Source organism: Bos indicus x Bos taurus, chromosome 26, assembly GCF_003369695.1.
Source record: "Bos indicus x Bos taurus breed Angus x Brahman F1 hybrid chromosome 26, Bos_hybrid_MaternalHap_v2.0, whole genome shotgun sequence".
Lineage (NCBI taxonomy): Eukaryota > Metazoa > Chordata > Mammalia > Artiodactyla > Bovidae > Bos > Bos indicus x Bos taurus.
In genome coordinates this window covers 172,294-196,925 of record NC_040101.1, presented here as the reverse complement: position 1 = coordinate 196,925, position 24,632 = coordinate 172,294, and the positions used below count along the sequence as shown (strand labels likewise).

Genomic DNA, 24,632 nt, shown 5'->3' with positions numbered 1-24,632 from the left:
GTCCCTTCTTCTGTAATTTGAATAAAGGTCCTTTTAAAAGCACATTTTACAAGGTCAGAGTGGAGGGGTAGGGTGCGCCGTCGGCCAGCGCCGTCTGGGCGGAGGAGCTGCGGGCTGCCCAGCGCCTGGCTCCTCTCCAGCTCATCTTTGCTGACGTTGGGAGGACGACGGGAGGCCCTGAGAGCAGCGACGGGGGCTGTCCCAGCCTCAGCCACGCAGAGCGACGGACGCTTTCTGGGCCAACCTGCTGCCGTCTGAGGGGCTCGTGTGGGGGCCTCCTGGAGCAGCCGGGAGGGAGATGGGCCTCAGCCCCACGGTCGAGCAGAGACGAGTTCCGCCAAGAGCGGGGGCCGCCGTCTTCCCGGCGCCTTCTGGTCTGCCTGTCTGCTCTTCCTAAGGAGTCTGATCAGACCGTTTGCCCGTTAACGGCTGAGGTCTTTGTGTTATTCTTGGGCTTCAGATACAAGTTGCTGAGGTAAAGGGTCTGAGGTTGTAAACCATTTTCTCTGTCAGGCTGGCTTTTAACTGTGCCTCTTGAACAGCAGATTTTAATTTTGATGAAATCCAATGATACATTTTTTAAAAAATGGATTTTGGTTTTACTTTTTAGCAAAGAAATTTTTGCTTAACCCAGAGTAAACAAGATTTTTCTTCAAGTTATTTTTCTAGAAGTTTCAGGTTTTATATTTAAGTCTATGATCTATTTCAGTTTATTTTTATATTGTGTGAGTCATTAAAGCCCATTTTGAGGAATCCAGCAATATTTATTGTAAAGACTCTTCTTTCTCCTTTGCGTCTTTGCCAAAAATCATTTGTCTGTTTCTAGCCTCTCTCTCCTGTAACAGACAGGCTCCCCAGGTAGGGCAGTGGTAAAGAATCCACCTGCCAATGTAGTGGGCTTGCTGCCTGGGTCAGGAAGATCCTCGGGAGTAGGAAATGGCACCCTGCTCCAGGATTCTTGCCTGGAGAACCCCGTGCACAGAGGAGCCTGGCGGGTACAGCCAGGGGTCGCACACACGCACCCTCTTTCTGCTCGGTTCCACGACCTGCTATTCTGTCTCGATGCTGACACCACACTGTCTTGCTCTCTGTGACCTTATAATAAGATCTGAAATCTGGCTGTATTTTTCCAACTTTGTTGCTCTTTTGCAAAGTTATTTTGACTATCCTAGGGCCTTTGCTTTAAATTTTAGAATCAGCTTGGTAGTGTCTAGAGAAGCCTGCTTACATTTTGGCTGACATAACACTGAATCCACAGAAGAGTTTGAGGGGGTTGTTGTCTTAACAATATTGAGTCTTTCAGAGAGACAATGTGGTTTACATCTCCATCACTATGGGTTTTTAATCTTCTCCATATCATTTTGTGGTTTTCAGTGCATGGCTCTCATCTTTGGTAAGATTCACACTTACCTATTTTGAAATATTTGAAAAGTATTTCAGTTTCCTATTGCTTGTTACTAGTATATAGAAATAGAGTTGATTTTGAATATTGATCTTGTATCTGCAACCTTATTACTCACTTTTTTATGGATTCCATTACCTTGTCCCTTCTGCTGGATGTGTCAGCTGTGAACAGCTTGTTCCTTTTCTGCCTGGACTCCTTGTATTTCTCTCCTACAGTGCTGGGTTGGCGAGACCCTCCAGTAGTGTGGACTGGGGCAGTGAGCGCAGACGCCCGTCTTGTTCTTGGTGCTGGGGCAGGTGCTCTGCAGATGTGCCTTGTCAGACTGGAGAGGTTCTTGTGTTGGTGGTGAGAGAGCTAACTTAGGCAGGTTGATAAGGAGTCCAAGCCTAAGGCCCCTTTAAGGAGGCCCTAAACATTCTTTCTATTTCATTCTTTTGCCTTAGACATGTAGGCCTTGCAGGCACCAGTATCTCTCGTTCAAGGACATGTCTCTTTTTGAACTTTGGATGAATGTTATGGAAGAAGGCCTCGGTAAAACGCCCACAGCCTTGAGCTCTGGGTTAACCTTCCTTCTTGTGCTGATGTCATCCCGGGATGTATGTTATGGGAAGCGGTCTGGGCAAAATGCTCCAGCCTTGAGGTATTTCTATCTATTCTCAGCGGCTGGTTGAGAAGTATACAAAACCCCGCTTACACTAGGTGAGGCAGGTACTCTCCTGCCCTCTTCTGAGGTCTGTGTCAGAAGCGCTTTCTGTCACTTCCACTTTAAATAAAGTTGACACAAAGTTCTGAGTGACTGAGACTGGCTTTGGTCCCGGAGTTAAATCTTCTCCTTCGGAACCACGAATCTGGCAGCACTGATCACGTTCATCATAAGCCATCAGTAGTTTGCTGAGAGTTTTTTCCAGGGATGAAGGTTTTCAGGAATGAATTTTGTCACGTCTTTCTGCATCTGTTGAGATGATTATATGGTTTGTCTTTTAAAATCTGTCGTTATATTGTTGATGTTTTAAAGTCTGTTGTTATTTTAAGATCTGTAATCAGTCACATTAATTGATTTTCAAATGTTAAGACCAACCACACTTGGGCCTGATGTATTATGCCTTGTGTACATGGTTGGATTCTATGGGTTAAGTTTGTTTAGAAAGGCTGTGTGTATATTCAGGAGAAATATGTCCCGTAGCTTTTGTTTTTTTTGGGTAATATCTCTTTTGCCTCTGAATCAAGGTAACATTGGCCTTATAGAATGAGCTGGGAAGTATTCCCTTCTCTTCAATTTTCTGGAGAATTTTGTGCATTTTTTTTCTTTAAATGCTTTGGGGAATTCACCAGTGAAGCCATCTCTCCTGAAGTTTTTTGGGGGTATGGAGAAGTTTTTATTTGCAAATTTAACTGATAATGGGCTACTTAGGTTCCCTGTTTCTTCTTAGTGCATTGGTACTTTGTGTTTTTCAAGCTATTTATTTAATCTAAGCTGTTAAATTTATTGGCACAAAGTTGTTTATAATGTTTTCTTACACTTTGAAGACTATGTAGTGATGTCACCACTCTCAATCTTGATATTTTTAATTCGTGTCTTATTTTTCCTGATCAGCTTGAGTAGAGATATATCAGTTTTATCGATGCCCTCAAAGAAGCAGCTTTTGGTTTCATTGACTTTCTTTCTCTCTCCCTTCCCTCCCATGTTTTATTTCACTGATTTCTGTTCTGATCTTTATCATTTCCTTTATTCTGTTTATTTTGTGCTTAGTTTATTATTATATTTCTGGTTTCTTCATATGGAAGCTCATCTCATTGATTTAAGGCCGGCCTTCTTTCCTAACGTAGGTGTTTGAGGCTATGAATTTCTCTCTTAAGTATTGCTTTAGGGGAATCCCACAATTTTTGATATGTTGTGTTTTTATATTGATTTAAAAACATTTTCTTATTACTCTTCTGATTTCTTGTGTAACTAACGGGTTATTTAGAAATGTGCTGTTTCCAAATAGCTGGAGACTTCCCAGACGTCTCACTCTTTTGTTAGTTTCGTTTTACTTCTGTCGTGCTCAGTGCGGTGGGGAGTGCGGGGCTGCGTTCCTCGTGCCCTGGAAGAGCACGCCCCCGTCTGTGTCCGTGAAGCACCCTCTCGTGTCCGTCGGGTCACGCCCACGGCTGCTCCGTCTCCTGCCGCGCCTGCCTGGTCTCATAAGCCAGCTGGTTTCAGGCCCCCTCGGTCTGGCACTGGCTGTTGCCTGTGGTCTCTCGCCTCTTCGTGCGCCTGATCGTCTTTGATTTTGTGCTGATGATTACAGTTGAAGCAAAATTTGAAGGAATGCTTGGTGCTCACTCTGACGTTATCTTCCTCCAGGAGGGACTTTTGTTGGTTTTTACTTCTTCCAGACACGTGGTGGTGCTGGTTGTCTACGATCCTGCCAAGGTCAGAGTCTGCACTTCGTGTTCTGATTGTCCGGGGCCCCAGGGAGCTGGGTCTCGTCTGCATCACCCTCATACCCTGCGTGCTGCCGCTTCCCAGGCAGGTCGTGGGTTTGCAGGGTCACCGTGTCAGTGGGGCCTGTGGGGCCTCAGTTGCCTGGGGGCTGAGTCCAGGGCTCCCCCGCCAGACACCAGTGGTCCGCGACCCCCAGCCTGGCAGTTCCTCACTGAGCCTTGTCTCTTTGGTGCTTTTGAGATTAAAACGTGGTTCACTCCCCGTATCTGGTTGTCCTCCAGGAAAGCACTGATTTGAAGTGCTTGATTGTCCAGCCTGATTGGTCCACCTCTGAGTCTCTGGTCCTCTTGTTTAGACATCAGATCTCCCGGCCGAGTCCTCGATCCATGCTCAGGAAGCGTCTCTGGGCTGGCACACCCCACATGAGTGTCCTTGGTTCTGGGCATGTGTAGGATAGTTCCTCAGAGAAGTTCTGCCCAAGCTCCCGTCTGGAGGACCAGGGCCAGAGCTGGGGCCTCTTTCCCTCAGATGTCCGGATGTGTCTTCCCTGGGCCTCTGTCTCTGGAGCTCTGAAGGGTCACACTGGGCTTTGCTGCCTTCCCTAACCCCCCATTTTCAGCCCCTAGTGAGCTACATTAAGGCCTTCAGCTGTGTGGATCGTAACAAACTGTGGAAAATTCTTAAAGAGATGGGAATACCAGACCACCTTACCTGCCTGCTGAGAAATCTGTATGTAGGTCAAGAAGCAACAGTCAGAACAGGACATGGAAGAACAGACTTGTTCCAAATTGGGGAAGGAGTATGTCAAGGCTATATATTATCACCCTGTTTATTAACATATGCAGAGAATATCATTCGAAATGCCTGGGCTGGATGAAGCACAGCTGGAATCAATATTGCTGGGAGAAACATCAATAACCTCAGATATGCAGATGACACCACCCTTGTGGCAGAAAGCAAAGAGGAACTAAAGAATGTCTTGATGAAGGTGAAAGAGGAGAGTGAAAAAGTTTGCTTAAAGCTCAATATTCAAAAACTAACATCATGGCATCTGGTCCCATCACTTAATGGCAAATAGATGGGAAAACAATGCAAATGGTGATAGACTTTATTTTCTTAGGCTCCAAAGTCACTGGATGGCGATTGTAGCCATGAAATTAAAAGGCGCTTGCTCCTTGGACAAAAGCTATGACAAACCTAGATAGTGTATTAAAAGGCAGAGAAAGTCTATAATTTTGCAGACAAAGGTCTGTTTGGTCAAAGTATGTGTTTTCCAGTGGTCATGTATGGATGTGAGAGTTGGACCATAAAAAAGGCTGAGCTCTGAAAAATTGATGCTTTTGAACTCCAGTGTTGGAGGACTCTTGAGAGTCCCTTGGCCTGCAAAGAGATCCAACCAGTCCATCCTAAAGGAAGTTAGTCGTGACTATTCATTGGGAGATCTGATGCTGAAGCTGACCTCCAATTCTTTGGTCACCTGATGCGAAGAACCGACTCATTGGAAAAGACCCTGATGCTGGGAAAGATTGAAGGCGGGAAAAGAAGGGGACGACAGAGGATGAGATGGCTGGATGGCATCACTGACTCAATGGACATGAGTTTGAGCAAGCTCTGGGAGATGGTTAAGGACAGGGAAGCCTGGCGTGCTGCAGTCCGTGGGGCCACAAAGAGTTGGACACGACTGAGCGGCTGAACAACAAGATGTGAGCCTGGAGCTGGTGGACACATTGCTCCCTGCTTCCCCAGGGAGGCTTCTCTCTGGTCCCTGCTCCTCCTAGCCAGCACACTCTGTCCCATTTCTGAAATGCTGCTGTTGTCCCCTTGGTGGAGAGGGTCCCTCTACCACTGTCTGGGGGGAATTAAAGCTGAGAGCACGTGGTGCCCAGTCCACTTTGCCTGAAGGCTGGTCTCCACTGGGGGTCGTGGGAGGAAGAAAGGACACAGGAGACCTGAGGGTGGGGTGGGGAGGGGGCGCGGTCAGCTGGGCCGGGGAGGGGTGTGGTCTTGACCTGAGCTGGGGGCATCGTGGCGGAGCGCTGGCCCGAGGCAGCTAGCCTCCCCACCGCTGATGGGTGGAGCGGGGTGCACTGGGCAGTCCCCCTGGTTTCTGGCCGCTGCTCTGACAAGCAAGTGGGAGAGCCAGGCACACAGGCCTCCTTTGCTGCAGCGGCCGCGTCTTTATGGTGCAGAAAGAAAGGCGTAGCCACTGGGAATACACAAGTTTCCAGAGTCCGAGGAAATAGGAACGGGCGTCAGCCGAGGCGGAGGGTGGGGCAGCGCGGGCTCAGCCAGTTCCCCGCCTTGTCCCCGCCCACCCCCACCTGCTGCCCAAGGTCCGCCCGCCCCACCCACAGTGGAGCCCTCAGGGTGCCTTCCTTTGCCCTTCCACACGTGTGGACACCCCTGTGAGCTGGGGCGGTTTGAGGGGCCTCTGTGTGCAAGTCCTGCTGGTCTGTAAGAAAGAAGTTGGGGGAGAGGCGGGGTGCCCCAGGGGACCAGGCTGGGAGGTGGGTGAGTGCTGGATCTCAGGGTCCTGGTACAGCTTTAGGACTTTGTCCGATGGGTAATGGGGCTTTGAGGAGGATGGTGGGGAGGGGCGGGGGCCGGGACGGGCCTGCAGGGGTCTCCGTGGGAGGAGGTGCAGGAGGGTGGTCGCAGAGCCCGCAGGCTGGTGATGTGGAAGGAGCAGAAGAGGGTGCCGGGGCTGGGCCGAGGGGCGGGGGGGCTGGCTCTGTCTCTGGAGGAGGAGGGGCCAGCAGCTACGCCGCATGGAGTGAGGGCATTGAGGGCGGCGGTGGGCCTAGAGGACCCTCCTCTGGGAGTGGATGAGAAAGGTCCTGCGCAGCGGCCAGGGCCCAGCGTGTGGCCCGGAGCCGAGGGGCCCACACAAGGAGGCCTGGGAGGTGCTCCCACAGCTCTGCAGAGTCTGGGAGGGAGCGCCCCACCAGGGTCTTGGGGCTCAGAACTGTGCAGTGTCGTGGCCTAAAGAAGAGGCAGCTGAGCACTGTTTATAATAGCCAGGACATGGAAGCAACCTGGATGTCCACTGGCAGATGAATGGATAAGAAAGCTGTGCTACATATACACAATGGAATATTGCTCAGCTATTAAAAAGGATGCATTTGAATCAGTTCTAATGAGGTGGATGAAACTGGAACCTATAATACAGAGTAAAGTAAGTCGGAAAGAAAAACACCAATACAGTATATTAACGCATATATATGGAATTTAGAAAGATGGTAATGACCCTATATGTGAGACAGCAAAAGAGACACAGATGTAAAGAACAGACTTTTGGACTCTGTGGGAGAAGGCGGGGGTGGGATGATTTGAGAGATAGCATTGAAACGTGTATCACCATGTGTGACACAGATCGCCAGCCCAGGTTCGATGCATGAGGCAGGGTGCTCAGGGCTGGTGCACTGGGACGACCCTGAGGGATGGGATGGGAGGGAGGTGGGGGGTTCGTGGTGGGGACGCATGTGCACCCCCACTGATTCATGTCAGTGTATGGCAAGAGCCACAACAGTGTTGTAAAGTGATTAGCCTCCAACTAAAATAAATAAATAAATTAAAAAAAAAAAAAGGGCCGGCTGAGGGCTGAGGCCGCTGACTGGGAGGCGCCCTCCTTCCCAGCCTTGGCCGCCCGCCTGTCCCCACGCTCCTCCTGTGCTGAGTGGGTCTGCCGTCCCTCTGTGCCCCTTCCCCGAGCCCCAGACCCTGCTGTCCCCAGCTGGCGTCCGACCCGCTGCGATAAATCCAGTGGAAACGCCTGTCTCGCCTGGTCCTCTCGTCCAGGTAGCCGCCTGCATCCTTCAGGCTTTCTCCGAGGGTGAGGGTGGTGTCTGGCCTCTCCCCTCCCGGGTCTGCATCCTGCCCTTGGGCACGGTCCTGAGTTCGGTTCCCGCTGTATCCTGGTGACACTGAGGCTTTATTCTGCGCCTTCCGTCTGGACCCCAGATCCAGGCCGTGCACTTCCTGGGGGCGTTTCCAGATGTGAGCTCAGCCTGGCCTGGGGCCTGCCCTCCCCCGGCCCCGCCTCCCGCCTCCGCCTCCGTCCTGCAGGGCCTGACCCTGCCTCCTCCCCCGGAGCCTCCACGCCCCGCTGGCTGGCTCAGGGTGGGGCCTGGGGCCCTGGCACCTTGGGGGCCCTGCTGTGTGGCCCTGACTGACCGTACCTGCTGCTCCACTGTGTCAGCCAGGCGTGACTCCCTGACCCCCGCCTCAGCAGCACCTCGTAGCGCCCGGCAACAGGCCGGCGTGCGATGCTCGCTTTATTAGTGAGACGACAGATCAGTGGCCCAGCTTTATTAGTGAGACGACAGATCAGTGGCCCAGCGTTTTCACTCTGCCTTTTAAGTGATCGCTTCACAGGCATTTGATTTGAAAGTACGCCCATTTTGAAAGAGGGCCGTACCCATAATTTCTGACGTTAGGCACCTCTCAGGGGACATCTGTTCCATCACAGTGGCTGCCACGATAGCTGAGCGGCCGGACTTTCGGAGCCTGGACCTGGCGCAGCGATGGGGTGGTCAGCGCCAGCTCTCCCAGGCCGAGGCCCCTTGGTGGGCTCTACCCACAGTGCTGGCTAAAGGGGCAAAGCATGGACGTGGCCCCCCCCCGCAGTGCTGGCGCGCTGTTCCCCTCATCTCTCCCTGTAGATGCTGCAGAGCGCCTCCCTCTCAGAGCCGTGGGCCGCCCAGCACTGCCTCCCGGCGCAGCAGGCGGGCCTGTCTGTCTGAGGGGGTCCCGGGGCGTGTGGGGAGCGTGCCCTAGGAGGTGGCGCCCCGGGCCTGGGCTGCCCGCTGCACCACCTTGTGCAGGGCCTCCTTGACCTCCCGGTTCCGCAAACAGTAGATGATGGGGTTGAGCAGGGGCATGAGCACCGTGTAGACCACGGACACCACCTTGTGGGGGTCAGAGGAGTAGATGGCACGAGGCCGGGCGTAGGTGAAGAGGGAGGCGGAGTAGAAGATGACCACGACGGCCAGGTGTGCGGCGCAGGTGGAGAAGGCCTTGTGCCGGCCGGCGGCGGAAGGGACACGCAGCACGGCGCCGATGATGGCCGTGTAGGAGGAGACGGTGAGCAGCAGGGGCCCAAGCAGGATGAGCAGTGCCAGGAGGAAGTCCATCAGCTCGGCCAGGGCCACGTCGGAGCACGCCAGGTTCAGCAGGGGTGACACGTCGCAGAAGAAGTGGTTCATGACGTTGGGGCCGCAGTAGCCCAGCCGCGCGATGAAGAAGACCTTCCCCACAGAGATGGTGAAGCCCGAGAGCCAGGAGCCGGCGGCCAGGAGGCTGCACAGGCCGGGACTCATGATGGCCGGGTAGCGCAGGGGGCTGCAGATGGCCACGTAACGGTCGTAGGCCATGACGCCCAGGAGGGCGCACTCGGTGCAGGCCAGCGCCAGGAAGAAGTACAGCTGAGCCATGCAGCCCGCAAAGGAGATGCGGCGGGACCCGGGGACCACCAGGCTGACCAGCATCTTGGGCACCGTGACGGAGACGTACCACACCTCCAGGAAGGACAGGTTGCTGAGGAAGACGTACATGGGCTTGTGCAGCGCGGGGCTGGCGCGGACCACGGCGATGATGAGCAGGTTCTCGGTGACGGTCAGCAGGTAGGCCAGCAGGAACAGCGCCAGCAGGCACGCGTGGAGCCCCAGCGAGCCCGGGAAGCCCACCAGGATGAACTCGGTCACCTCCGAGCGGTTGGCCCCCGCAGACGGGGCCTGCATGGCCCTGCCTGAGGCAGAGGTGGCGGATTAGGCATGGCGCCTCCTATGTGGTGCCCAGCTTCCCGTGAGGAGGGGTCCTGACTGTCCACATCCCCGCTGCTGGCCACGCCTGGTCCACGGCAGCGTGAGTTTCCTGCCAGGCACTTGGTGGGCACTGGGCAGATGTCTGCTCTGGGGCTGCCAGCCTGCCTGGCCACAGGCAGACAGACACGGTTATTGTGGGGAGGAGGAGTGGGTTGCCTACAGGACACCTCAGAGGCCGACCTGGGGACCTGCGGCCGGTTTTGGGGAGATGGGTGGGGGGCCACGGTCCAGGGCCTGCAGTCAGGGACAGTGGGCAAGTGAGTGGGGCAGTTGGGAGGGGCCAGGCCTGGAGCCAGGCTCTCTGTCTCCCCGCGTGAGGGCACCCTGTGTCTGCGGTCACAGCCCCACCAAGCTCACCCACGGTGTAAGCGCAATGCTTGGCAGGCCTCAGGAGCGGGGCACATGTGCCCGAGGAGAAGCAGGCCCCGAGGGTTAGCAGCACCCAGGGACCAATCCCCCCACCCTGGGTCCCCTCGTAGCTCTGGACGCGTGAGCTGTGACCCCGGCCTGAGTTCCCTCCGTGGCCTTCAGGGTCCAGCCCTCAGCCGCCTGACTTCACTTCTGTCTGAGCCTGGCCCTGCCGGTGTGCTCTGGGACGGGACCATTCTGTGTGGGTCTCCGCCCCTCCACCCCAGGGGGACAGTCAAGGGGCTGCCAGGGCTGGCGGTGGCTTCCTCCCTGTTACAGGAAATCGTTCTCACAGGCTTGGAGGGGCTGGATCCTCAGGCCGGAGTTAGCCCCGACCCCACCTCACTGGGCAGCAGGGTCTCTTTTCTCCTGCTGCCCTACCCCAAACCCCCCACCCCATGTTAGCCTGTTCCTCTGTCCTGGGCCCTCTGGGTGTCCCTGTGAGCTTCCAGGCCTCCAAAACCCATACAGACCACCCAGCTCATTGGCGATGTGGCTGGGTTTAGCTTTGTGTCCACTGAAAGAGCCTCAGAACGTGGACCCAAGCGGGCCCAAGCTTGGCGCTGGACTCACACCCTGTTGGTTGCAGGCTGGTCACCTGTGGAGAGCGTGTCTGGGGAACAGAAGCCCCAGCCTCTCATCTCTGCCCCGTATCTGGGTGCTCCAGGCGGCAGGAGCGCCCAGTTTTCATCCTGCACAGACTTCAGGGGCAGTGGAGCCCCGGGCCCCCGGGTGTGGCTCCAGGACTGTCGGCTCGGGGTCAGACCTTGCCCTCCTCCATTCACCTGCCGTCCCCTCACCTCCGGCCACTCAGCTGCCCTGCAGGGTCGTGGCATGGCCCCCGCTCATGGGGATAAGCTCTGAGGACCCGCACTCACGACCGACCCTGGGGCACCTTGAGGCCCACGGGGGTGGCAGTGACTGCAGGCAGAGAGGGCGCCTGGCTAGACCGCGGGGGCGGTGCTGGGCCTGTGTGACCGGGCCTGGGCAGACTGCCCCGGGTCCCCCTCCCCGCCGTGGCCCCCGGTGGTCTGACAGCCACGTCTGCTCAGATCGGCCTCTGACTGGCTGCGGGGCTTGAAACAAAGTCTGTCTTCACCCAGCCCCCGTTTCTCTGAAAGATGGAGCAAGAGGCTGCTTCCCGGGGGCGTGGGAGGGGGAGCCCTGGTGCTCGCCACCCGACACATCACACAGACACACGACATGTCACACAGACACACAGCACATCACACACACGACACATCCAGAGATGCACAACACGTCACACAGACGCACGACACATCACACAGACACACAGCACGTCACACACACGACACGTCACAGAGACACACGACACGTCACAGAGACGCACAACACGTCACACGGACACACAGCACATCACACACACGACACATCACAGAGACGCACAACACGTCACACAGACGCACGACACGTCACACGGACACACAACACATCACACACACAACACATCACACACCCGACACGTCACACAGACACACGACACGTCACACAGACACAGCACATCACACACACGACACATCACAGAGATGCACAACACGTCACACAGACACGACACGTCACACAGACACACAGCACATCACACACATGACACATCACACACACGACACATCACACAGACACACGACACGTCACATGGACACACAACACATCACACACACGACACATCACAGAGACGCACAACACGTCACACAGACACGACACGTCACACAGACACAGCATGTCACACACATGACACATCACAGAGACGCACAACACGTCACACAGACACACAGCAGATCACACAGACACAGCACGTCACACACAGGACACATCACAGAGACGCACAACACGTCACACAGACACGACACGTCACACAGACACACAACACATCACACATGACACATCACAGAGACGCACAACATGTCACACAGACACACAGCAGATCACACAGACACAGCATGTCACACACATGACACGTCACAGAGACGCACAACACGTCACACACACATCACAGAGACACACAACACATCACACAGACACACAGCAGATCACACAGACACAGCACGTCACACATACGACACGTCACAGAGGCGCACAGCACGCCGCACAGACACTGCTCAGTCGCTCTCCTGCACGGGGTTCACCGTGAACACGAGCTCTCCCCACACCTGACACGGTCGCTGAGCCCACAGGCCCCCAGACTCAGATTCCCTCGCAGGTGCCCACTCCCTGCACACCCAGCCCGCAGACCCCAGCAGAGCACTGTTCACGCGGACCCCACGCTTCCAGGCAGACAAGGACACAGACAGACGTCCTCTGCCCCACGCTGCCTGCCCAGACGCGGCTGTGACACACGGGTGTCCCCAAGCCACAGACACGCCCCACTTCACTCCAGCGCGGTTGGGGCACAGCCGGGCTGCCAGCAGCCCAGGTCGCTGTGGGCACAGGTGTGTGCTGCTGTGTGCGGCCATGCCGAGACTGCTCCGAGATGGCAGGGCCCCGGGGTGGAGCCGGGCTCGCTCCAGCCCTGCCAGGGCCCCGCTCACCTGTCGGGGGGACTGAAGATCTCTGGGGCGGGGACCCGGCCAGCGAGGCTCCCTGCCTGGTCCTGGGTGCTCAGGGGGGTTCAGGGGGGCTGTGAGGTCAGGTCAGGTTGCGTGGGGGCGGCCAGGGCTCCCACAGGCTGGGCCTGCTCTCAGCTGGACCCAGCTCTGGGTGCCCGGTCCGCAGACATTCCCCCGCAACCCCAGGGCGGTCCGGTTCCCCACCACCATCCGGGTGCATCCCTACCAGGACAGAGCTCTGAGGAGGCGGAAGGGTGAGCCTGGCGGCAGAGAGCCCCTTCGCAGTAAAGAGACCCCTCCAGTCAGAAATGGCAGGTGATGCCCAAGGCAGAAACAGGTGCCTCCTCAGGGTCCCCGCATCACAGGAGCAGGAGCTGGGCCTTTTGGGGAGCTCAGGGACCCCGGTCCTCTCTGCATGGGGAGAGTGGCCAAGGGAAGGTGCCCGGGAGCCCACACCGCCCCCTCCCTGGGCACAAGTGTTTCTGCAGGGTAGCCGAGTCTTAAATGGGAGGCTGAGCTCGGTCCCCACTGCCTGCCTTCTCACACGAGACGAGGAGGAGGAGGTGGGGGGGACAGGGCTGGGCCCCCCCGCCCTCCTCCCAGGGGCCAGCGCCCGACACCGCACGGCCGTGGCTCCCCCGGCGAGGCCAGGCCTCCGCCCAGGGGCCCTCCGCCCCTGTGATCCACTCTGTCAGCCGCGGCAGCTGGAAGCAGAGCTCAGAAGGAAACCTGTCTTTCCCGCTCTCCTCCTGGGGCCAGAGCTGGTGTGACGGGCGTAGGGTGTGTGGACCAGTGGACACTGTCTTCACCCAGCAGCTGCTTGGTGCAGCAGGGGGACCTCAGACGGGAGCCCCTGCCCAGCACTGGCCAGACCTGGGGCTGCAGGAAGGGCCCAGACCTGCTGTCCTGGGCGAGCTCCATGATGCCCCCCAGAGGGGCTGGAGCTGGGGCCCCCTGCTAGTCTCACGGTCACCTGCCCCGCCGGGGCCCACTGCAGGGGTCACACGAGGTGCACGGAGACTCCTCTGTGAGGCAGGAAGAGGAGCTGGAGCTGGGACCGTCTGCCTGGGGGAGGTGAGGGGAGGTGCTGGGACCCACGAGTGGGCATTGGCACCCCAGCACGTCGGTGTCTGCTGGATCAGAGGAGGGCCCGCAGGCGGCAGGGACAGCTGGCCAACCCTCAGAGGTGGGCAGCGCCCAGGAGCGAAGCCTGGGGTGGGCATATCGGGGAGGGGGTGTCAGCCTGTGAGGCCGGTTTTCCCTTGCTGTGGGCCAGGGCCTTACCGCGCCTCGTTCTGAAGATGTTAAAACTGACCTATTCAGGGGGTAATTTAAGTGACAGAGTGTGGCCAGCCCTGATGGTGTGGGTGTGGGTGTGGGTGTGGGTGGCGTGCCTTTTAGTCTGACACCTCTTTTCCTGCTGGGCGGGCCGCAGAGGAGCAGCTGTGGGCTCTGGGCTGGGCTGCCCTGCCCGATGGGCCCCCGTCTGCTGACCCTGTGGGCCCCGTCTGCTGACCCTGTGGGCCCCGTCTGCTGACCCTGTGGGCCCCTGTCTGCTGACCCTGTGGGCCCCGTCTGCTGACCCTGTGGGCCCCGTCTGCTGACCCTGTGGGCCCCTGTCTGCTGACCCTGTGGGCTCCCATCTGCTGACCCTGTGGGCCCCGTCTGCTGACCCTGTGGGCCCCCGTCTGCTGACCCTGTGGGCACCTGTCTGCTGACCCGGTGGCTCTGCTTGCATGGAGGCCCCTGGAACCTCCGTGGGGGTATGGCTCTGGTCTTGTGAGCAGCTCCCCACTCCCGCATGTTCAGGGCTTGCTCTCAAGCCTCCGGGACCTGGCACCACCGCGCCTCCCTGAGTCAAGGTCGGGTGTCTCCCGGAGCCCTGGTGAGCACGCGGTATCTTGCAGTATCTCAGGCTGCGGAGTGCCTGGGATGTCATTCGGTCTGTTGAAGACCTTGGCGTGTGGTTGGAGCTTCTCTTCTTGGGAACCCAGGCATCTGTGGACAGCCTCTTGGCTCATGGTCGAGGGTTCCCTAACCTCCACTTCCCAGGGCCCTGTGCCCCATGCCGAGTCAGACCCTCTCACCGACACCCCGGCTTCACGTCACCCCCTGTCCAAGACCTCTTGTCCTGCCTGTTTCTTGGGTCACTCCCACAGCACCCCCCCGCCCATACACAGCCTCACCCACCCGTGTGGAGCCCCCTTCTCTGTCTCTGTCACAGGAACTGCCTCCCCAGGAGCCACCTAAACTCCACACCCCCACCTTCTCAGAAAACAAGCCACAGGGTAGGGGCTGGACTTCCTGCCTCTGCACGGAGACCTTATCTGTACCCAGGACTTCCGAGGCCTCCTGCCCGCAAGTGGGGCTGGCTTCCCCCAACTGTGCTGAGCTCTGCACCCCACCCACACCCCAAGAACCCTCCCCGGCTTCCCTCCTGGGTCTCCACGTGCTTTCTCCACCAGCCTCAGTGTGGAAGCTCCCAGCCCAGGTCTCTCCCACCTCTGCCCTTGGTCATCAGATACTCCCTTCCATACCCCGCTAGTGCCAGCTGGGCAGGGGGGGCCTGTGACTGGCTGTGTCTGTAGGAGGAGGGAACCCAGTCCTGCACCCCGCTCTCTGCCCCTGCTCTACTCTTCTGCCCCACGCTGCCTAGCCAACTCACGTGGGAGACCCCCAATCACACGGGCCACTCACCCAAAGAGGGCCGCTGGGAGCTGCTTGCATTGCCTGGGATGGCTGTTTCTACTTGTTTGTGCCTGCTGCTAAGTCGCTTCAGTCGTGTCCGACTCTATGTGAGCCCATGGACTGTATGTAGGCCGCCAGGCCCCTCTGTCCATGGGCTTCTCCAGGTAGGAATACTGGAGTGAGTAACCATTCCCTTCTCCAGGGGATCTTCCTGACCCAGGGATCGAACCTCATCTCTTAGGTCCCCAGAATCAGCAGGAGGGTTCTTTACCACTAGGGCCACCGGGGAGGCCCATGTAAAATTTAGAATCGTTTTGCCAAGTTCAGCCCCTTCCTTTGTCTGCAAAGTTGATGTCTCTGCCTTTTAATATGCTGTCTAGGTTTGCCAAGGAGCAAGCGTCTTAATTTCATGGCTGCAGTCACTGCAGTGATTTTGGAGCCCAAGAAAATAAAGTCTGTTGGTGTTTCCATTGTTTCCCCATCTATTTGCCATGAAGTTATGGGACCAGATGCCTTGATCTTAGTTTTTTGAATGTTGAGTTTTAAGGCAGCTTTTCATTCAGTAGAGTTATTCCTAAATAGCTAATACTTTCGTTGCTTTTATAAAGCATCACTATTTAAAATAATTATTTTTCTGTTTATTCTTACATGTAGAAAAACAAGTGACTTGTTTATTGACAAGTATCAACTGCAAATTGGCACTTGCTGAGAGCGTTTGCCAGCAACTGAAGAAAAACAAGAAGGCCGTTTGCCACCCGCCTCTGGGGAGATGGAGCCCTGTGCTGCTGCAGCTGCAGGACGTCAACACCCGCTGAGGGGGGTTCCGGATGGAAAGTGGGGCGCTGTGTTCCAGGGAATCTGGTGGGATAGGTCTTTAGAGAGTTAGATATTTTCAGGAACTGATTTCATGATCCCAATCCTTCCATCTCTTTGTATCTAGAAAATCACTAATTCCTTAATGGTGACATCAACTCCTCGTGACTAGCAGAGAAACTTTTGTAAATAAGCACCTGATGGCCTCGAACTCCCCCCTTCACCAAGATCTCGTATACTGACTTCCCACCGCCTCTCTGGAGTGGTCTCGGCGCTGTCTGAGGTGCTGTCCCCAGGCTGCAGTTCTCCTTTTGCCCCCAATAAAGCTAACTTGCGACTCTCACATTCTGCATCTTTTTTAGTCAACACAAGTTATCCAGTTATCTTGCTAACCTTCTTCTGAATTCTACTAACCTATCTATAGCTTTTGGGTTTTTCTATCCCCAGGACCTTGTCTGTGAGAATGACAACTTTGCACTCATTTCCAACCCTTACAAGTTTTCTTCCCGAAACTCACCACACTGGTCAAGACCCCAGAGCAAAGTCAGACAGAGAAGTGGGAGTAGCCTGTTTCTGTCTCAGAAAGTAGGGCACTGGCTGCGAGCTGTGTTCTGCTGACAGTTTTCATCAGATTAAGAAAATTCCCTCCAACTTCTCATTTGCAAAGACTTACCTTATTTATGGGGCTCCCCTGGTGGCTCAGATGGTAAAGAATCTGCCTGCCAATGCAGGAGACCTGGGTTGGATCCCTGGGTTGGGAAGATCCCCTGGAGACAGAAATGGCAACCCACTCCAGTGTTCTTGCCTGGAGAATCCCATGGACGGAGGAGTCTGGTGGGCTAAAGTCCATGGGGTCGCAAAGAGTCGGACACGACCGAGTGGCTAACACACATGGATTTGCCGTGTATGCCTGTTGCAATCATTTTGGTTGCTTGAGATTTTATCTATTGTGAATAATGCAGTTATGAACATTCCCCTGTAAGACTTTCACACACACAGGTTTTAATTTCTCCTGGGTAACCATCTAGGAGTTAGATGGCAGGATCATGTGTTGGGGTGTGTATAACTCACTGTGAAATGCCCCACCTTCCCAGGGTGGTTGTGGACTGAGCTCCAGCTGCCCCACAGCTCCTCAGTCATCCTGCCAGGCCTGTAAGGTTGTTTTGCCCTTTTAATTTGCAATTCCCCAGGGAGTCACTGGACATCTATGTTTATTCTTTGGTGAAGTTCAAATAGTTTGCTGATTATATCATTGGGTGGTTTTCCTATCCTGGAGTATGAGAACTTACTGTCTTTTGAATAGAAGTCCTTTATTAGATGTGTAATTTTCAGATACTTCCTCCTTATCTGTAGTTTGTCTTTTTGTCTTTTTGTCCTATTTCAAAGAAAGCTTTTTAATTTTGATGTAGTCCATTTATCTATGGTTATTTTATATTTTATATTTTGGGGTCATATCTAAGAAATATTGGCATAATCTCAGGCCAGAAAGATTTTCTCCTATGTTTTCCTGATAATGTTAGATTTTTACATTGAAGTTTATAATATATTTTGTGTTAATTTTTGCATATGGTGTGAGTCAAACATTCATTGGATCATAGAGAAAGCAAGGGAATTCCAGAAAAACATCTACTTCAGCTTCATTGACTACATTAAAGCTTTTGACTGTATGGATCAAAACTAACTGGAAAATTCTTAAAGAGATGTGACTACCAGACGACCTTACATGTCTCTTGAGGAGCCTGTATGCAGGTCAAGAAGCAACAGTTTGAGCTGGAAGTGGAACAAGTGAGTAGTTCACAATTGCGAAAGGAGTGTGACAAGGCTGTATATTGCCACCCTGTTTCTTTAACTGACATGCAGAGAGCATCATATAAAATGCTGGGCTGGATGAAGCACAGGTTGGAAATCAAGATTGCCAGGAGAAATATCAACAACCTCAGATATGCAGAAGGTATGACTCAAATGGCAGAAAGTGACAAGGAACTAAAGAGCCTCTTGAAGGTGAAAGAGGAGAGTGAAAAAGCTGGCTTAAAACTCAATGTTCAAAAACTAAGATCATGGCATCTGGTCCCAACACTTCATGGTAAATAGATGGGGAAAAAATGGAAACAGTGACAGATTTTCTTTTTTTGGGCTCCCAAATCATTGCTGATGATGACTGCAGACATGAAATTAAAAGATGCTTGCTCCTTGGAAGGAGAGCTATGACAAATCTAGACATACTAAAAAACAGAGACGTCACTTTGCTGAGTAAAGTCCAAGCTATGGTTTTGCCAGTAGTTACAAGAGTTGGACCATAAAGCAGGCTGAGCTCCAAAGAATTGATCTTTCAAACTCTGGTGTTGAACAAGACTCTTGAGAGTCCCTTGGACTGCAAGGAGATCCAGCCAGTCAGTCCTCAAGGAGATCCACCCTGAACGTTCATTGGAAGGACTGAAGCTGAGACTGAAGCTGAAACTCCAGTACTTTGGCCCCGTGATGCGAGGAGCCGACTCATCGGAAAGAACCCTGATGCTGGGAAAGATTGAAGGCAGGAGCAGAAGGGGACGACAGAGGATGAGATGGTTGGATGGCATCGCTGACTCAATGGACATGAGTTTGAGTGAACTCTGGGAGATGGTGAAGGACAGGGAGGCCTGGTGTGCATGGGGCTGCAGAGTTGGACGGGCCTTAGTAACTGAACAACAGCAACTTTGGGCTGTAATCTGACGTTGCTTTATTCATGCAGTTGCTCACATTGTTCTGTATTTGGCCTCTGGGAGCTCTTTCAGTTTGCCCCCGTGTACCTTTGGCGTACTTTCTTCCTTCCTTTTTTTTTTATTGTTGTTTTTGATCAATTCTTTATTAGCTTCAGGTGTACAGTGATTCCGTACTTCCACAGATTACACTAAATTAAAAGATATTATGAGATAATGATTCCCTGTGCTATACAGCTATACTTGTTGCTTGTCTATTTTATGTCTACGTAGTATTTTGAATCTCTTAATTCTGTAACCCCAATTTCCCCCTCTCCCTTCCCTGTCTCCTTTGGTAACCATTGTTTTTCTTTTTCCCTTACATTTGTGAGTCTGTCTCTGGCTTGTATACACCTTTATGTGTATTATCTTTTGGGTTTCACATGTAAGTGGTTATCATGCAGTGTTCATCTTTCTCTGGCTTGTTTCACTAAGCATAATGTCCTCTAGGTCTATCTGTGTGTGCATGCTCAGTTGACTGACTCTTTGCAACCCCGTGGACTGTAGCCCACCAGCCTCTGCTGTCCATGGGATTTTCCAGGCCAGAATACTAGAGCAGGTTGACATTTCCTTCTTCAGGGGACCTTCCCAACCCAGGGACTGAACCCACGTCTCCTGCATTGGCAGGTGGACTGTTTCCCACTGAGCCACCTGGGAAGCCTCGGTCTGTCCTCTGTAAATGGCGATTCATTCTTTTTAGTGGTTGCGTAACACGCCACCGTGTGCCTGAGCCGCACCCCCTTCCCGTCACTCTGTCGATGGCACTGCGTCGCCCCCATACCTTGGCTGTTGTATTAACATTGGACTGCATGTATCTCTTCAAATTAGCATTTTAATTTTTTCTGGATATATGCCCAAGAGTGGGACTGCTGGACCCTATGGTGGTTCACTTTTTACTTTTCTGAGAAGCCTCTGTACTATTTCCATAGAGGCTGCCCCAATTTACATTCCTATCAACAGTGTATGAGGGTTCCCTTTTCTCCACCTCTGCTCCAACATTTGTTACTTGTAGAGTTTTTGATAGCCATTCTGACAGGTGTGAAGTGATAGCTCCTGGTTTGACTTGCATTTCTGTGTCTATTGAGATGGTCGTGTGATTTGTATCTTTCCTTTTGTTAATGTGTGCCACGTTGATTGATTTGAGAACATTGAACCATTCTTGTGTCCCTGCAGAATAAATCCAACTTGGTCATGGTACATGATCCCTTTTACATGTTGTTGGATTCCATTGCCAATATTTTGTTGAACATTTTTGCATCTATGTTCATCAAGGATATTGACCTGTAATTGTATTTTTTTGTAGTGTCTGTGTCTATTTTTTTGTATCAGGGTAATGGTAGACTTGTAACGTGAATTTGGGAGAGTCTCAGCCTCTTACATTTTTGGAATAATTTGAGAAGGATAGGTATTACTTCTTTTTTATATGTTTTATTGAATTCCCCTGTGAAGCCATCCAGTCCTGGACTTTTATTTTCTGGGTTCTTCTTAAAATCACAAATTCAATTTCACTACTAATGATCAGTCTCTTTAAATTATCTGTTTTCTGTGGGGGTTTTTTGGCCATGCAACCCAGATTGCGGGATCTTAGCTCCCTGACCAGGGATTGACCCCATGCCCCTGAAGTGGAAGTGTGGAGGCCTAACCACTGGCCTGCAAGGGAAGTCCCAAATTTCGTTTTCTTGACTCTGTCTTGCAGGTTATATGTCTCTGGAAATCTGTCCCTTTCTTCTAGTCTGTCCACTTTATTGGCATGTAACTGTTTGTGGGGTTCTGTTCTGAGTTTTTGTGTCACTGTGCATGGTGGAGAATCCCAGGGACAGGGAGCCTGGCGGGCTGCCGTCTGTGGGGTCGCACAGAGTCGGACACGACTGAAGCGACTTAGCAGCAGCAGCAGCATGGTGGTTATTTCTCCTTTCATTTTTCATTTGTTTCTTCGGCTCCTCTCATTTTCTTTCTTGGTGAGTCTGGCTACAGGGCTGTCAGTTTTGTTTTTCTCAGAAGACAGCTGGTTCCACAGGCCTTTTCTCCTTTGTCACGCCTGTCTTCTTGATTGCTGTCCTTCTGAGGACTCTGGGGCTCATTTGTTCTAATTCTTCCGGGGGGCAGGTTAGCTTCTTTGAGACTTTCCTTCTTTCCTGAGGAAAGCCTGTGCTGCTGCGTTACTAGAAGCAGTTCTCGGAACTGCCTTTGCTGCAGAGTTGAGCTTCTATTTTCATCTGTCTCTGGGTGTTTTCTGATTTCCTTTTTGGCTTCTTCGTTGACCCATTTTTGTTTGGTTTTTATTTTAGTAGCATGTTGTTTAGTCTCCACATGTTTTTCTTCTTCTTTTTGTTCCTGTAATTGATTTCTGGTTTCATACAGCTGCGATCAGAAAAAAGGCATGAATAACATGCATCTTTCTTACAGCTCTGGTTGTACAGGAGCCCTTCTGCCAGTTTCCATCCAGCTTCCAGTGGTAACTGCTGGAAGTTACGGAGATGTATTTTTGGTGTGTCCCTGGGAGCAGCTGAGCTCCCCCTCCTCTCACTTCACCATCTTGACCGATCCCCCGAGGTTTGTATAATTTTCTTATTAGTTGCTCTAGCTATTATACACATAAGTAACTTATCACCACTTACAGGGGAAGCACATACATTCAGATCAAATACTTAGGAAACTGTATTTTTAAATTGGGAGGGTGAAAGTGAAAGTCGCTCAGTGGTGTCCGACTCTTTGTGACCCCATGGACTGTCCATGGAATTCTCCAGGCCAGAATACTGGAGTGGGTAGCCTTTCCCTTCAGGGATCGAATCCAGGTCTCCCGAATTTCAGGAGGATTCTTTACCAGCTGAGCCACAAGGGAAGCCCAGGGAGGGTACACTGGGAGGGTAAGGGAACCTAAACGTAAGTAAAGATTCTGTGTTTCACTTGAAGTGGTAAAATGTCATGCTGTCTATATGGGCTTCTGTATACACTGAGCGCCACTTCAGATGTTACAACTTTTGCTTCAGTCATAAAATGTGATTAAAGAAACTCACAAAGTGAAAGTCTATTATGTTCATTTCTACTTTTACCTATTTCATTGTTCTTTGCTTCCAGAAAGGCCCATCTTACTACTATCATTTTCTTTCTGTTTGGAGGCTTTTATTTAGCCATTATTTAAGGGTAGTTCTGCAATCCTTTTAGGATTTTTTTTTCTTTGTCCTTGGTTTTCAAATGTTTAATTATTATGGGTTTTCATGTGAATTTCTTTGAGTTTACTCTCCTTGAGGTTTACTCAGTGTCTTGAATCTGTAACTTTACATCTTCTATGAAATTTGGGAAGTTTTCAGCCATTATATCTTCAAATTCTTTTTCAGTTTGACATTCTTTTCTCTCCTCCCCAGATCTCCAATGATAGCAATGTTAGATCTTTAGTTATTGTCCCAGAGGTCTCTGAGGCTCTGTTAACTTTTTCCTATTTTTTCTGTTGTTTACACAGAGAAAACGCTATTTTTTTCTTCAGGTTCATGATGCCATCATTTGTCCTGTCCATTCTACTATTGAGTCACTAAAACAGTTTAAAAAAAAAATTCACTTATTGTATTTTCAGTTCTATAATTTCCATTTGGTTCTTTAAAAAACCTAAGAGCTTTATTGAGATACAACGCACACAGCACAAATGCATCCTTTAAAAGTGTGTCGTCCAGTGGTTTTCAGTGGATGCATTCCACAGTCAGCACTGGCTAACTTCAGAGTAATCCCATGATTGCCCCGGAGGAGGTCCTGTCCCCCTCAGCGGTCATTTTCCATCTCCTCCTTCTTCTAGCCCCTGGCAACCACCAACCCGTTTTCCGTGTTAGGGACCTGCCTGTTTGGACACTTCGTACAAATGAAGCCGTGCATGCAGGCTTTTGTGGCTGACGCCTTCACTCAGCACGATGCTTTCAAGGCTCACCGCACTGTGGTATTTGTCAGCACCTCGTGCCTTTTAGTGGCTGACGCATATTTCATGGGAATATCTTGTTCCATTAGAATAAGACCCAGTTTCCCCCACAGTCAGGCCCTCCCATCAGGAAGCTTCCATAAGCCTCCTATCCTTATCCCTCAGAGGGCAGACAGAATGAAAACCACAATCACAGAAAACTAATCAAACTGATCACATGGACCACAGCCTTGTCTGACTCAATGAAACTATGAGCCATGCCGTGTAGGGCCACCCAAGACGGGTCATGGTGGAGAGTTCTGACAAAACGTGGTCCACTGGAGAAGGCAATGGCAAACCACTTCAATATTCTTGCCTTGAGAACCCCATGAACAGTATGAAAGGCAAAAAGATAGGACATGACAGATGAACTCCCCAGGTTGGTAGGTGCCCAATATGCTGTTGGAGAAGAATGGAGAAATAACTCCAGAAAGAATGAAGGGATGGAGCCAAAGCAAAAACAACACCCAGTTGTGGATGTGACGGGTGATGGAAGCAAAGTTTGATGCTCTAAAGAACAATATTGCATAGGAACCTGGAATGTTAGGTCCATGAATCAAGGCAAATTGGAAGTGGTCAAACAGGAGATAACAAGAGTGAACGTCGATGTTTTAGGAATCAGTGAGCTAAAATGGGCTGGAATGGACGAATTTAACTCAGATGACCATTTTATCTACTACTGTGGGTAAGAATCCTTTAGAAGAAATGGAATAGCTCTCATAGTCAACAAAAGAGTCTGGAATGCAGTATTTGGGTGCAATCTCAAAAACAACAGAATGATCTCTGTTCATTTCCAAGGCAAGCCATTCAATATCACAGTAATCCAAGTCTATGCCCCAACCAGTAATGCTGAAGAAGCTGAAGTTAAATGGTTCTATGAGGACCTTCTAGAACTAACACCCCCAAAAGATGTCCTTTTCATTATAGAGGACTGGAATGCAAAAGTAGGAAGTCAAGAGATGCCTGGAGTAATAGGCAAGTTTGGCCTTGGGGTACAAAATGAAGCAGGGCAAAGGCTAACAAGAGTTTTGCCAGAGAACGCACTGGTCCTAGCAAACACCCTCTTCCAACAACACAAGAGAAGACTCTACACATGGACATCACCAGAGGGTCAATACCAAAATCAGATTGATTATATTCTTTGCAGCCAAAGATGGAGAAGCTCTATACAGTCAGCAAAAACAAGACCGGGAGCTGACTGTGGCTCAGATCATGAACTCCTTATTGCCAAAGTCAGACTTAAATTGAAGAAAGTGGGGAAAACCACTAGACCATTCAGGTATGACCTAAATCAAATCCCTTATGATTATATAGTGGAAGTGACAAACAGATTCAAGGGATTAGATCTGACAGACAGAGTGCCTGATGAACTATGGATGGAGGTTCATGATATTGTACAGGAGGCAGTGATCAAGACCATCCTCAAGAAAAAGAAGGCCATTACAAATAACTGAGAAAAGAAGAGAAGCTAAAGGCAAAGGAGAAAAGGAAAGATACACTCATTTGAATGCAGAGTTCCAAAGAATAGCAAGGAGCTATAAGAAAGCCTTCCTCAGTGATCAATGCAAAGAGATAGAGGAAAACAATAGAATGGGAAAGACTAGAGATCTCTTCCAGAAAATTATAGATACCAAGGGAACACTTCATGCAAAGATGGACGCAATAAAGAACAGAAATGGTATGGACTTAACAGAAGCAGAAGATATTAAGAAGAGATGGCAAGAATACACGGAAGTATATAAAGATTTTCATGACCCAGATAACCAAGATAGTGTGATCACTCACCTAGAGCCAGATATCCTGGAATGTGAAGTCAAATGGGCCTT

At 51.9% G+C, this 24,632-nt stretch overlaps 1 protein-coding gene and 1 long non-coding RNA gene across 4 annotated transcripts in view; one reads left to right on the top strand and one right to left on the bottom strand.

Annotated features, from left to right (window-relative positions):
- The window catches only part of LOC113884444, a 42,066-nt gene extending 25,593 nt beyond the window's left edge, over positions 1-16,473 (top strand). For 2 of the 3 annotated variants that reach the window (XR_003508868.1, XR_003508867.1), the window contains exon 2: positions 15,970-16,473. This is a non-coding gene — a long non-coding RNA (uncharacterized LOC113884444). Of the gene's footprint in view, positions 1-949; positions 2,377-15,969 lie in introns of those variants that run through there. The other variant, XR_003508866.1, reaches the window with a different exon arrangement.
- Positions 7,767-10,842, bottom strand: LOC113884441 (olfactory receptor 226-like). The gene has a single exon (XM_027529032.1). The coding sequence runs from the start codon at positions 9,569-9,571 to the stop codon at positions 8,606-8,608; it is 966 nt and encodes a 321-aa protein (XP_027384833.1). The 5' UTR covers positions 9,572-10,842; the 3' UTR covers positions 7,767-8,605.
- Positions 16,474-24,632: the final 8,159 nt, after the last annotated feature.

Excerpts from the sequence above, each read along its gene's own strand:
- LOC113884441 (XM_027529032.1), bottom strand. The coding sequence starts at position 9,571 with ATGCAGGCCCCGTCTGCGGGGGCCAACCGCTCGGAGGTGACCGAGTTC.